General features: G+C 48.7%; 1 protein-coding gene across 1 annotated transcript; it reads right to left on the reverse strand.

Moving 5' to 3' along the window:
- Positions 1 to 227: 227 nt before the first annotated feature.
- On the reverse strand, positions 228 to 1298 carry LOC308184389 (olfactory receptor 14C36-like; the record flags this gene model as incomplete). The annotated part of the gene is made up of 1 exon (XM_080571447.1): positions 228 to 1298. The coding sequence occupies exon 1, from the start codon at positions 1254 to 1256 to the stop codon at positions 228 to 230; it is 1029 nt and encodes a 342-aa protein (XP_080427573.1). The 5' UTR covers positions 1257 to 1298.
- Positions 1299 to 13180: the final 11882 nt, after the last annotated feature.

The raw sequence follows: 13180 nt of genomic DNA on the forward strand, positions 1-13180 counted from the left end.
TTTCTTAATGAAGAGAAGAAACATAGGAGGCTACCTGTCATGCGATGATAGGCGCATTTACAGAAGGCCTCTGAGTCAGTCTGACTGCAGGGACAAGTCTATTACCTGCAGAAATAGAATGAATGCAAGCACTTGTGTACAACCATGATTATCAATGACAGAATGCCCCAAAGCACAACATTTGTCTGAGATCAATCAGAGATCACTTGTGGAGAGAGACAGGCACTTTATTTCTTCTTAATTACCACCAGTAGGATCACTTTCTTCAGCGCCCCTTTGAGCTCCTGGTTCCTCATGCTGTAGATGAGGGGGTTCACTGCTGGAGACACCACTGAGTACAGAACTGTCATCACCAGATCCAAGGATGGGAAGGAGATGGAGGGAGGCTTAAGATAAGAAAACATGACAGTGCTGAGAAACAGGGAGACCACAGCCAGGTGAGGGAGGCATGTGGAAAAGGCTTTGCGCCGTCCATGCTCCAAGGGGATCCTCAGCACAGCCCTGAAGATCTGCACATAGGACAGCACAAGGAAAACAAAACATGCAAAGAGTAAACATGCAGAAACCACAATAAGCACAACTTCACTGAGGTAGGCATCTGAGCAGGAGAGCTTGAGAATCTGGGGAATTTCACAGAAGAACTGGTCCAGGGCATTGCCGTGGCAGAGGGGAAGGGAAAAGGTATTGGCAGTGTGCAGCACAGCATAGAGAAAAGTACTGCCCCAGGCAGCTGCTGCCATTTTGACACAAGTCCTGCCACCTATGAGGGTACTGTAATATAGGGGTTTGCAGATGGCAACATAGCGGTCATAGGCCATGACAGTGAGAAGAAAATACTCTCCTGAAATCAAAAAAACAAGCAGAAAGACCTGGGCAGCACAACCTGAGTAGGAGATAGTCCTGGTGTCCCACAAAGTATTGTCCATGGCTTTGGGGAGAGTGGTGGAGATGGAGCCCAAGTCAAAGAGGGAGAGGTTGAGGAGGAAGAAGTACATGGGGGTGTGGAGGTGGTGGTCGCAGGCTATGGCTGTGAGGATGAGGCCGTTGCCCAGGAGGGCAGCCAGGTAGATGCCCAGGAAGAGCCCAAAGTGCAAGAGCTGCAGATCCTGCATGTCTGCAAATGCCAGGAGGAGGAACTCAGTGATGGAGCTGCTGTTGGACATTTTCTCCATGTGGACCCAGACAACTGTCCCAAAAGGAAAAGAAAGGGTAGAGTTAGGACAGACTTCTCTGCAAAAAACAAAGCCATTTCTCATAGACTGTCTTCCCCGAGACACTCATCCTTTGTCCTTTTTTTGCAAGACTGCTGTGCAGTTCCCTTCTGGAACTCTACTTTTGGCTGACTGAGAATGTCATGAAGAGCTGGGCCGCTGCCTGTAGACTCCCAAGGTGTTGGTTGTGTAATTCTGTGGTATCTGGAAGCAGGGGGATGCACGGGCCAGATCTGATATTCAGAATCTCCCAGGTGGAATCCCTCTGAACACAGAAGGGCTTGTCAGTATCTGCACCCCAAATTCTAAGATGGTTGCAGAAATACGTTTCAGACCTTTGTTTGTTTGTATTTTGGACAGCCCTTCGAGCCCCACCTTCCCCCACCACCATCACTTCCTCTGGGGAGTTTTCTTTGAAGGCAGAGATCCTGAGCATCTGTGGGGCACTGAGGCAAAACCTCTGTGAGTCCTGACAGGTAAAAGATTTGCAGTGGTTTTGTGCAGGGTGAGGCAAGCTGGTTTGCCCACTGGCTTTTGTCCCAGCTGCCCCGTGCTTGCTCCTTCTTGCTATGGAGGGGTATTACAGTCCTGCGTATCCCTGAGAAGAAACCAAACACCTCTGAGAGCAGAGGCATCCACTGCAGATGACTGAGTGCCTCATCCTGCCTCCAGGTACCTAAGAAAGTTGTCAGCACCCCACTGCTAGCCAAGGAGTTCTTTTTACCACCCCAACAGCCTTTTCCTGCCCATAGCATTTCAGCACTTCTCCATCAGGTAAAGCAGAGCTGCTGTGGGAGGGATTGCAGTCTGGAGGGCAGCTCACAGCTTGGAAGGACATCTCATGGACTTAGTCAGGTGACCAAATGAGGATATATCTGATGAAGGGAGAGTAAGGTCTTTTCCCACCCCCACCAACTGCATTGCTAGAGTCCCACAGTGTAAAGGAAGCCTGGGACACCACAGGGGCGTTGCTCAGGGGAAGGGATCTGCACTGCACGCACGACATATCAAGAGGTGCCTGTATTGCCCTGACACAGGATTTTGGTTAAATATTTCATCTTAGTGCCTGCCCTTCTCTGCTGCCTGGAGCTCTCCCGGCTGGGAGCTGCTTCTCTTTCCCCATGTCTGTGCCCTGCCATGGCTCACAGACCCCATGACCTGTGCTCTGTGCGCAGTTCTGCCTTGCAGACACCTCCAGGGTCAGGGAACAGCCCAGGAGCATCACCACCTGTTGTGGTTTAGCCCTGCAGGCAGCTCAGCACCATGCAGCCATTCGCTTACTTCCCCACAGTGGGATGGGGGAGAGAATCAGTAAAAAAAATCCTAAAACTTGTGGGTCAAGATCAGGGCAGTGTTAGAGGGGAATAAAAACGAAAAAAAAAAAAAGGAAAAGTACATGCAGAACAAGTGATACACAATGGAATTGCACACCACCAACTGATGCCCAGCCAGCTTTGTGTAAGCACTGCTCAGCATAGTGTGTTATCAACATTCTTCTCATCCTAAACACAAAGCACAGCACCATAACAGCTACTAGGAAGGAAACTAACACTACCCTAGCCAAGACCAGGACACTACATTTGTATGCAGCTCACACAATCCCTGATGAAACTGGGAAGGTGATATTTGTCTTACCTGCAGGCTGTTGGTTGCTGAGGTTCCTCGCAAACCTCAGGGTGATGCTTTAGGAATCTGAGCCTTTCCTCTAAACCTGACATCTCTATTTGTGTTCCTATCAGCATGAAGAAGCAAAATGCTGAAAAGAGCTCCAGAAAGGCACAGACTTGAGCAGGACATATCTGCCTTGATCATATTCATGAACAGTCCCCTCTAGAGATGTATGGGCTGTGCCATGGAGCTGTGAGCAGCCAACACCAGGCAACAGCATCTGGGCAGCAGCAGGACCCTGCCCCGCCCTGAGTGGGGGGCTCCTTCCACCCACAGCCTCTCCCCGCAGCACCCTGGGCAGCTCCCTGGGCAGGCTGAGTGCTGAGCCTGGCAGGCGGCAGAGGCGACAGCCGCTGGGGCACAGCAGGGACCCTGCTCTGCACCACAGCCCTGGCCACCCCTGCCTGCACACCGGCTGCACAGCCTGCAGCCGGCCCTGTGAGAAGAAACCTTCATGTCCTGTCCCTCTGACAGCTTTGGCAGGTAATCATTGATCCAGGGAACCATCCCTGTCCTCTGCACTAGAGAAGTCAGGACAGACACTGTGACATATCCTATCAGCCATGGGAAGTGGCAGCTGTAGAAGAACCCTCTAGGATACCGCATTTGTCTTCCCCTCACACAGACACTTACCATGTTAGAGCTGTGAAGATTTCTCCTGCAGTGAACTCTCAGCATCTCCCCCCTCCACACTGCCTTTAATATCTCCCTCCCTTCTCTCAGCCACCCTTGTCCCCTGCAGGCAGTGCCCCCAGCCCTGCTGTGCTGTGCAGAGGAGCTGCTCCTGGGCAGAGCTGTCTCTCTGCAGCACTTGCCAGAAGCTCCCCTTGGGCCCAGGAGCCCAGCCCAGCTCAGCAGCACAGCTCCAGCCCAAGTCCTTGCTGTCTCTGCTCCCTCCGTCTCCCTTGAGATGTCCCTGGGCCTCCAGGGGAACTGACTTTGAAACTAAAGTGTTCGCTGATGTTCCTTCCCTCCACCAGGGAAGGAAACTCTTTTCCAGCACTGTCATTCCTCATATCAGAAAAAGTATGAGGTCCAAGAATCACCTTTCTGTGTCACGGTTTTAGGCAGGGACACCCATGCAAAGACAGGAAGGGATCTTGCCTTGCCCTGCTGACGGAAGGGTTTCAGCTGAGTCAACCAAGGCATCTTAGTTTTGTTTGCAGTCCAGAGTCCAGAAGGGGGCTCAGCTCTCTCCCATGCCTCACACAAGCCCACAGGAGTTGGGATTCCTCTTGCCTTGGTTCAGGTGGGCATAAACCAGACATCTGCATGTAAGCTGCTTGTCTCAGCTCCAGGCACACTGAATGGAGATGGAGGCCGGGAGGGAGATGTTCACATGCAGACATGGCCTTGAACACCTCCAGGGATGGCACTCCAGGAACCTCCTAGACTGTTTTCTCAGGGCTGTATTGTATTTCCAGCATATGTGCGGGAAGTTAAAGTCCCCCAATGACCACAAGCGCTGGTGATTGCGTGACTTCCGCCAGCTGCTATGGCACAAAGCTGCATCAGAGGAGTTTCAGACTGGACATTAGGAAAAATTCAAACACTGGAACAGGCTTCCTAGTGACCTGGTTGATGCCCCAGGCCTGTCAGTGTCCAAGAAGCATTTGGACAATGCCCTCATACATAGTCTCTAACTTTTGGTTAGCCCAAAAGAGGTCAGGCAGTTGAACTGGATGACCTTTGAAGGTCCCTTCCAACTGAACTATTCTATTCTATTCTATTCTATTCTATTCTATTCTATTCTATTCTATTCTATTCTATTCTATTCTATTCTATTCTATTCTATTCTATTCTATTCTATTCTATTCTATTCTATTCTATTCTATTCTATTCTATTCTATTCTATTCTATTCTTTTCATTTCATTTCATTTCATTTCATTTCATTTCATTTCATTTCATTTCATTTCATTTCATTTCATTTCATTTCATTTCATTTCATTCTTCACAGGAGAGGTGCTCTAGCCTTCTGATCATCTTTGTAGCCCTCCTCTGGACTCATTCTAACAGGTCCACATCTTTCTTTTTCTGGGGGTCCCAAACCTGGATGCAGTACTCCAGGTGGGGCCTCACAAGGTCAGAGTAGAGGGGGACAATCACCTCCCTTGATCTGCTGGTCACACCTCTTTTGATGCAGCCCAGGATTCAGTTGGCCTTCTGGGCTGCTGACTCATGTTGAGCCTTTCGTCTGACAGAACCCCCAAGTCCTTCTTTGCAGGGCTGCTCTCAATGAGTTCTCCCAGTCTGTACTTGTGTCTGGGATTGCCCTGACCCAGGTGTAGTATCTTGCACTTGGACTTGTTGAACCTCTTGCGGTTTACATGGGCCCACTTCTCAAGACTGTCCTGGTCCCTTTGAATGGCATCCCTTCCTTCTGCTTTATCAACTGAGCCACTCAGCTTGGTGTCATCTGCAAACTTGCTGAGGGTGCACTCAATCCCATCATCTATGTCATTGAAGAAGACATTGAAAAGCACTGGTCCCAAGACAGACCCCTGAGGGACACTGCTCATCACTGGTCTCTACCTGGACATAGAACTATTGACCACCACTCTCTGGGTGTGGCCATCGAGCCAATTCCTTATCCACCAGATGGTCCACCCTTCAAATCCATATCTTTCCAATTACGAGATTAGGATGTTATGTGAGTCTGTGTCAAAGGCCGTACAGAAGTCCAAGTAGATAACATTGGTCGGTCTTCCTTTGTCAACTGATGCAGTTACTCCATCGTAGAAGGCCACCAGACTGGTCAGGCACGATTTGCCCTTGGTGAAGCCATGGTGGCTGTCCTGGACCACCTCCTCATCCTGCATATGCCTTAACATTACCTCCAGGAGGATTTGTTTCATGATCTTGCCAGGCACAGAGGTGAAGGTCACTGGTCTGTAGTTCCCCAGGTCTTCCTTTCTATCCTTTTTAAAAATGGGAGTGATGTTTCCCTTTTTCCAGTGTACTGGGTCTGGCTGGGATGGAGTTAATATTCCCTGCAGGAGCCCATACTATGCTGTGCTCTGCACTTGTAGCTAGAACAGCACTGGAATCACACCAGTGTTGTGTCTACTGCTGAGCAGTGCTGGCACAGCACCAGGATTCCCTCCAACCCCCGCAAAAGCCAGCCGGCTGGGAAAGGGTAAGAGGTGGGGACGGGTCATCACCAGGGCAGCTGACCTAAACCGACCAAAGGGATATTCCATACCACACGATGTCACACTCAGAAATAAAAGGTGGAAAAGAGGATGGAGAGGGGAGGGGTGGGCTCTCATTATGAAAACGTTTTTCCTCCCATGGGGAGGCTATGCATATTGAGGTGCATCACTTGTTGATGGGCAGTAGAGAGTGATTTATTTTCTCTCTCTGTGGTTCCATGTGGCATTTTTTTTTTCAGCCTATGTTCTTCATTCCCTTTCCCTTTGAGGAGGAGGAGTGAGAGTGGTTGTGGTAGAACTTGGCTGCCCACCTGAGTAAAACCAACACATCAAGTCACTGGGGACTTTGCTTGACTGCCATGAGTTTTCAAATATGATGGAGAGTGGCTTGGCAACTACATCAGCCAATTCCCTCAGGACGTCGGGATGCATAATGTCTGTAAAAATTTATTTTTGCTCAGAACGAAAGTGTTGGTACGTCTTGCTGGCACGTGTCCATGAACTATGAAAAAAAAATCAGGAAAATTTGTAAACCTTCAAAAATTCTGAAAATGATGACTTCTTACTGTACTGGGTCGGGCTGGGATGTTAACTTTCCCTGCAGCAGCCCGTACAGTGCTGTGCTCCGCACTTGTAGATAAAACAGCAGTGGTATCACACCAGTGTTGTGTCTGCTGCTGAGCAGTGCTGGCACAGCATCAGGACTCTCTCTAACCCTCCTAGGGGGAGGGCAAAGATGTGAGAAAAGAAACATCACCAGGGCAGCTGACCTAAACCAACCAAAGGGATATTCCGTATCATATGATGTCACACTCAGCAATAAAAGGTGGAAAAAGGAGCAAGAGAGGAGGTGTGGGCTCTTGTTGTGAAAACATCTGTCCTCCTCCTGAACACCGGCTACATGCGTTGAGGCCCTGCTTCAAGGACGTGGTCAAGCATCGCTCATTTGTGGAAAGTAGAGAGTAATTTCTTTCCTCTGCACTTCCACGTAGCCTTTACTTGTTTTGTTTAGTTTTCCCTTTCCCTCTCCCTTTTCCCCTTTCCCTTTTTTTTTCCCCTTTAGTTAAATTGTTAATTGTTTAGTTAAATTGTTTAGCTAAATAGTTTAGTTAAATTGTTTAGTTAATAATAATCTTTCCTTAATAATTATTTCTTTTTCCCTTTAATTAAATCATCCTTATCTCAACCCGTGAGCTGTTCTTTCCTTTATTTCTTCCCCTCCTCATCTAAGAAGGGGGAGGGAGAGAGTGGTTGTGGTGTTCAGCTGCCTAGCACGGTAAAACCACCACACTTACACACCTATCACAACACTTTTTTTTTTTCTTTTTTCTTTTTTTCCCATTCATTTCAACTTTTGCCTAGCATCTTCATATATGGCTTGATTCAGTTGCCCACACAGAGGTAGCCACTGTTTCCAAGATATGCTGTTACTAAACAGTCATCTTTTTGGCATGTTTCAACCTTTGCTCAACATCTTCAGTCAGGGCTTTATTCAGTTACCCATCCAGAGAGACACTGCTCTCCTGGGCAGCTGAAGCCCTCCAGTGGGGCTGGGGAATGTGACCTGGCATGTACAGGCACCTTTCTGCTGGAGCAGGAGGTGGTACAGAAGCAGGGTATGCCAAGACATCTCAGTTGAGACAACTGATTTCTCTCCTTTGACTAGAAAGAGAAGTCTGGACAACTGAATGAAAGGCGTGGTCTGTTAGAGGAGATCACACTCATCCCTGCTGGCACTGGAGTCACATATTACGCACCGTGCAGAAAATGAAAAATGAGTGTATCTAGGTGCTTCAATCTTCCTGAACACTTTCCTGTAACCCATGTATGCTGGGATTGGTGCAGACTTGGCTATTCAAAATCAGGCATCTGATTCAGTTTCTCTCTTTCCTTCCCTGAATCAAGGTAGCTCATGCCTTCAGCATGTGACTTACTGCATGCCAAGAGTGAATATCCACATAGAGAGTCCAGGGCAGGGGGTGTTTTAGGGGTCTTGGGATCTGTGCTTGAAATAAAAAGATCTTTTCCATTCATCAAATGTTTTCTAATTTGGAAAGTGGACTTGAGAGGAGGTAGTGTGACCTTCATCTTCTGCAGAGGAATGTCTTGTATTCTTTTATTAAACTAGGCCTGCCTTTGTTTTTGATTGTTGTTGTCTGGGTTTTGGCTGGGATAGAGTTAATTTACTTCACAGAGGTTACTGAGGGGAGACCTCATCCCGGTATACAGCTTCCTCATGAGGAGGAGTGGAGAGGCAGGTGCAGATCTCTATTCTCTGGTGACCAGTGATAGGACCTGAGGGAATGACTAGAGGCTGTGACAGGGGTGGTTCAGGCTGGATATCAGGAAAAAGTTCTTCACCGAGAGGGTGGTCAGCACTGGAAAAGGCTTCCTAGGGAAGTGGTCATGGAGCCTTCCAGAGTTCAAGAAGTGTTTGGACAATGCTCTTAGACACATGGTCTGGTTTTTTTGGGTGATTCTTTGGGGACCCAGGACCTGGACTCGATAATCCTTGGGGGTCCCTTCCAGCTTGGATATTCTATGATTCTATGTTAAAGGAAAATCATGCATGGAGACTTGGCACGTTTCAGGGAGTTTTGCACGTTGAAGAAGCCCTCTGGTGCCAAGTTTCTGAACTGCAGCTACTGAAAAACCAAACAAGCCTCTGAAGAAGTAAAAGGCAGGAGCAAACCTGCAAGTTTCTGAGGCCGTTGGTGGACCACACTGAGAACCATGACTGAAGAATGAGAAGAATGACCAGACAAGGTGCCTGTCCTTGGGGTCACTGCACATCTCAGCAATGAAATGCACATCCTCCTTCTGCTGCTGCCTCAACATCACACCTCCACCTATTTCACTTCAACATGACCCCCTGCTCTCCCCAGTATCTCAGCTCTTCTTCCTGCTTTTAACACACTTACTGCTACACAAACGCTCTGCTCTCCCTGCAGTCCCCTGAGGCTCACAAACCCTGCCCTCTTCCCCTGCAGTAACCGGTCAGGACTTCAGGAAGTTCATGCATTCTCCACGCTCATGGACATTTCCTGGGGTCCATCCAAGTGTGGGGTGCTAATGGAGGGGAAGAGAGCAAGGTCGGCTCATGGGGCATGACTGAGCACAGCCAGCCACAGCAGTGGGCATTCCTCATCTCCTAGGCTGAAGCACACACTCAAGATGGAAACATCTCTGTCACTCCTGACTCATGCTGCCGGGGCCTTCCTTCCTGCTACATTCCCAGGACAAACATTACCCTCCACCCACAGACACCAACTGCTTTCCATGCCAGAGCTCACATATGCTTGTAAGGACTTCCCAGGCCGTCACTCATCACCTCGTTTCTCACTGCTGTCCCCTGACCCTCTCTCCCAGCCCTACACACTGCAATCACAGCCTCTCAGGCCCACTCTGCACAAGAAGCTTTTAGCTTCCCATCTCTTCCTGGTGCTCATTGCAATCTTCCTGGTTCCTGCCAGAGCTCCTGGTGAGAATTCTTTTCTACACCATGGCCTTTCTGACAAGTTTTTGTGACATTTTGGTGGGTTTATCTGATCACAGAGAAGGTAGTGACAGGAAAGCACACAATAAATTACAACAGATGCTGAGACAAGTGCCAGTAAGAACCTGATGACCTTACCCCAGGCCTGTGGCTTTAGAGCAAGGAGTCTCTCCTGAGAAGGGGATCCATCCCCTGCCAGTTGCTGCAGAGGGAAATCAGCAGAGTCCGGTGCCACCTGAAGAGATGAAGGGCGACCTCTGCAAGAGCACCCCTCATCTGAACCTGGTAGATATGTACTTGGAGGTGGGGCTTCATGTCTCACATTGCAACCACTCCTTTAATTGACATTGCTCAGAGCGGCTACCACAGGGGTAGTCTGCTTCATTGCAGATGTTTAAATGTAGGCAGATTCATGCTTTCATTCTGTAGGTACTGATACTCCTAGGGAAATCAGAAGGACACGTGGAGGAGGATTGAAGGATTCTTGACAGAAACCCCACAAAGTTTACATCTCAAGAAATGGGATGCCCGAGGGCAAGAGAAGGAAGCTTTGGGCACTGTCCTGGGATTTGGGAAGCTGAAGCATGCTCCCCTCTCCCCAGCAGCCTGCCCTCCTTACTGAGCTGTGTGAGAAACTCTGCCAACCAGTTCTGGACTCACAGGCCTGTCAGGGAGCTTGTGTCACACTTCAGCCAGTGCTGTCCTGCCAGCTCAGGGTTGGAGCCTCCACTCAAGTCCAAACCCTTTCAATTCACCCTACCTCCAGCTTCCCTCGGACACTGGCTATTGTGTGACTCAACTGTCCTGGCTCTCCAGGCAGCATGGGCAACCGTGTGATGCTTGAACTGGAACTTTTCCCCTTGCTGGGAATGTGAATGCAGCAAGCTCAAGCCAGGAGGTCCAAAAACCACAGCTTCCCATGTGGCCACTTAACAAATACATCCCATAGGCTGTGGGACTTTACTAACAGAGAAGTTGTGAATCCAGATAACACAGCTTTACTTATTTCTCCCCCTCTCTTTTTACCTTGGGTCTCAGCATTTATGTACTTAATCTTCTTTGACACTTTGAAACTGTCTTTCAAAAACTTTCCCAGTATGTTTCTTTCTTTCTTTCTTTTTTTAACCAAATGAATATTCAGAATCAAAGTGGGTTGTAAATCTTTGGTGAACCTTGCCATTCTCAAATCTTTAACTAAGTCACTATTTCTATTGTAGCAATTTCTATTGAAATCATTCTGTTACATTGGCTGATGATTAAATGCTCATTCAGTGCAGTTAAAAATCCTACGGTCTAACCTTATTATTTACTCTAAAGGTATAAAATAAGTCCTAAATGTCTGCTGCATTCAAGTTGTGTAAAATTGAATTCCGTGACACCCGCCTAGGAGCTAGACACCCTGTTGGGCACAAGCCTGGGGCGCTCCTTTTCCGTTTTTCCTCCATGCTCTGGGGGTTTGTCTAAGCAGAGGATGTCACCCAAAGACTTGCCTTCAGAAGGCCTTGTGATCCTCTCCTGCTCAGTGTGTCCACTTCCAATGGGTTAGTGGCTGGACCTGAGACATCAGGAAACAGCCTTTCCTGCCGCGGTCCTTTGCAGAGCCAGCTTCCCCAGCAATGGTGATGGCCTGTGCTCCCATAGGAGGGGGCAGCTTGTGACTTTTGTGCATGGAAGGCTGCTCCGTTTCAGTACAACTCTCCCCTCCAGGGACCTCAGAGCATCAGACTTTCTTGAAGCCTCATGCTGTGGACCCAGTTGAGCTACAGGTGCTTGGAAAAGACAGCGTGAGAAAAACCAGGTCAGCCCCTTTGCAGACTGCCCCCTGGAACCCAGTGACCAAGATGGCATCAGACTCATCTTCTTGGCAGCTTTCCACTGTTCCCATTGCACCAACACCCTCTGGATCACTCCAGAACCTGTGGGGAATGCATACTCTTTCCTGGTGGTGGCTGTGGCTCTTCTCAGCTCACCAAGAGCTTGTGTTCATTCCCCAGAGACTGAAGTAGGCTTCCAGTCCTGGTGGAATCCCTGCTGGGAGCTGCAGCTGTAGCAGAGAACCTCCAGCAGGCTGCTCCAGGCTCCAGTCCTCCTCCCTTGGCCCCCTCCTGCCCCTTCCCTGGGATCTTCAAAAACTTGATCTCTGATGTCCTTGGGGCTGGACCCAAGCCAGCACTTTCCCCAGGGACACATCTGGCAGGCTGGCAGGGGGCACATCAGCCTGCCCCCTTCACCCTGCCCTGGGCCATTGGGACTGGGCCTTGCTGGCTGGTGCCAACACAGGGGTGCCATGGCCCTGCTGCAGCCCCACCTACCTCTTCTGGGCCCAGCGTGGTCCTGAGGAGGAGGAAGGCCCTGGGGGCTGCTGGCCATGGAGAGCAGCTCCATGCAAAAGCATGTTGATCTTTTGGTCTGGCGCAAGCTGAAACAGTCAACCGTGTGCCCTGTGAATCAAAGGGGCCACAGGAATGGTTTTAAAATAAGACAGGGGAGATTTAGGTTAGATATTAGGAGAAAGTTTTTCACTCAGAGGGTGGTGAGGCACTGGAACAGGTTGCCCAGAGAGGTTGTAGATGCCCCATCCCTGAAGGCATTCAAGGCCAGGCTGGATGTGGCTCTGGGCAGCCTGCTCTAGTGATTAGCAACCCTGCCCAGAGGAGGTGTTGAAACTAGATGATCTTTAAGGTCCTTTTCAACCCAGGCCATTCTACGATTCTATGATTCTATGATTCTATCAGTATGGTGACAGGCACTTTATATATATATAAATTTCCCTCGGACACTGGCTATTGTGTGACTCGACTGTCCTGGCTCTCCAGGCAGCATGGGCACCAGTGTGATGCTGATGCTTGAACTGGAACTTTTCCCCTTGCTGGGAATGTGAATGCAGCAAGCTCAAGCCAGGAGGTCCAAAAACCACAGCTTCCCATGTGGCCATTTAACAAATACATCCCATAGGCTGAAGGAGTTTCTTTTACTAACAGAGAAGCTGTGAATCCAGACAATACAGCTTCACCTGTTGTTCACCCTCTCTTTTTACCTTCGGTCTCAGCATTTATGTACTTAATCTTCTTTGACATTTTGAGATGGAATTTGGAAAACTAACTCAGAGTGTTTATGATTTCCTTCTTAACCTCAAAAAATATTCAGAATCAAAGTGTGATTCCACATATGGAGCAGTTTTGTACAATGTCTTCTCTAAGAGGGAAATATCTAAAACTGCATTTGGAAGTGGCTGAAACCATGGGAGATAACAGTGTCGCTTCAGACAATATTTGTCATAAGTACCATACCAAAAGGTTGTGAAGGTGAATAGGCAGGAAAAAAAAAAACAACAACAGGAAAACTGCCCATAAAAATGGATATCTGCAGGAGAATGGAGCTGTACATAACATGAGGTGATACAAGTGGAATCAGCATATAGAGGAGACTTCTGTAAGGAAGGCTTTTCAAGTGACTAGCCTGACTTTGTACAGCTGAAGTACACAAGATTGGGCAGCGTGTTGAAATGATAGTAAAAGCTATCCTGGGCTAAAAGAACATGGATGAGAGAAGCTTGGAGAGATTTGGCTTGCAGAGGTTGGTGGTCGTCCTTTCAAGATTTGAGCTTGTTGAGCTTTGGAGCCAAGGCAAAATAAGGAAGCTCTCCAGGATG

The sequence above is a fragment of the Anser brachyrhynchus genome (assembly GCF_964034855.1).
Source record: "Anser brachyrhynchus genome assembly, chromosome: 31".
NCBI lineage: Eukaryota > Metazoa > Chordata > Aves > Anseriformes > Anatidae > Anser > Anser brachyrhynchus.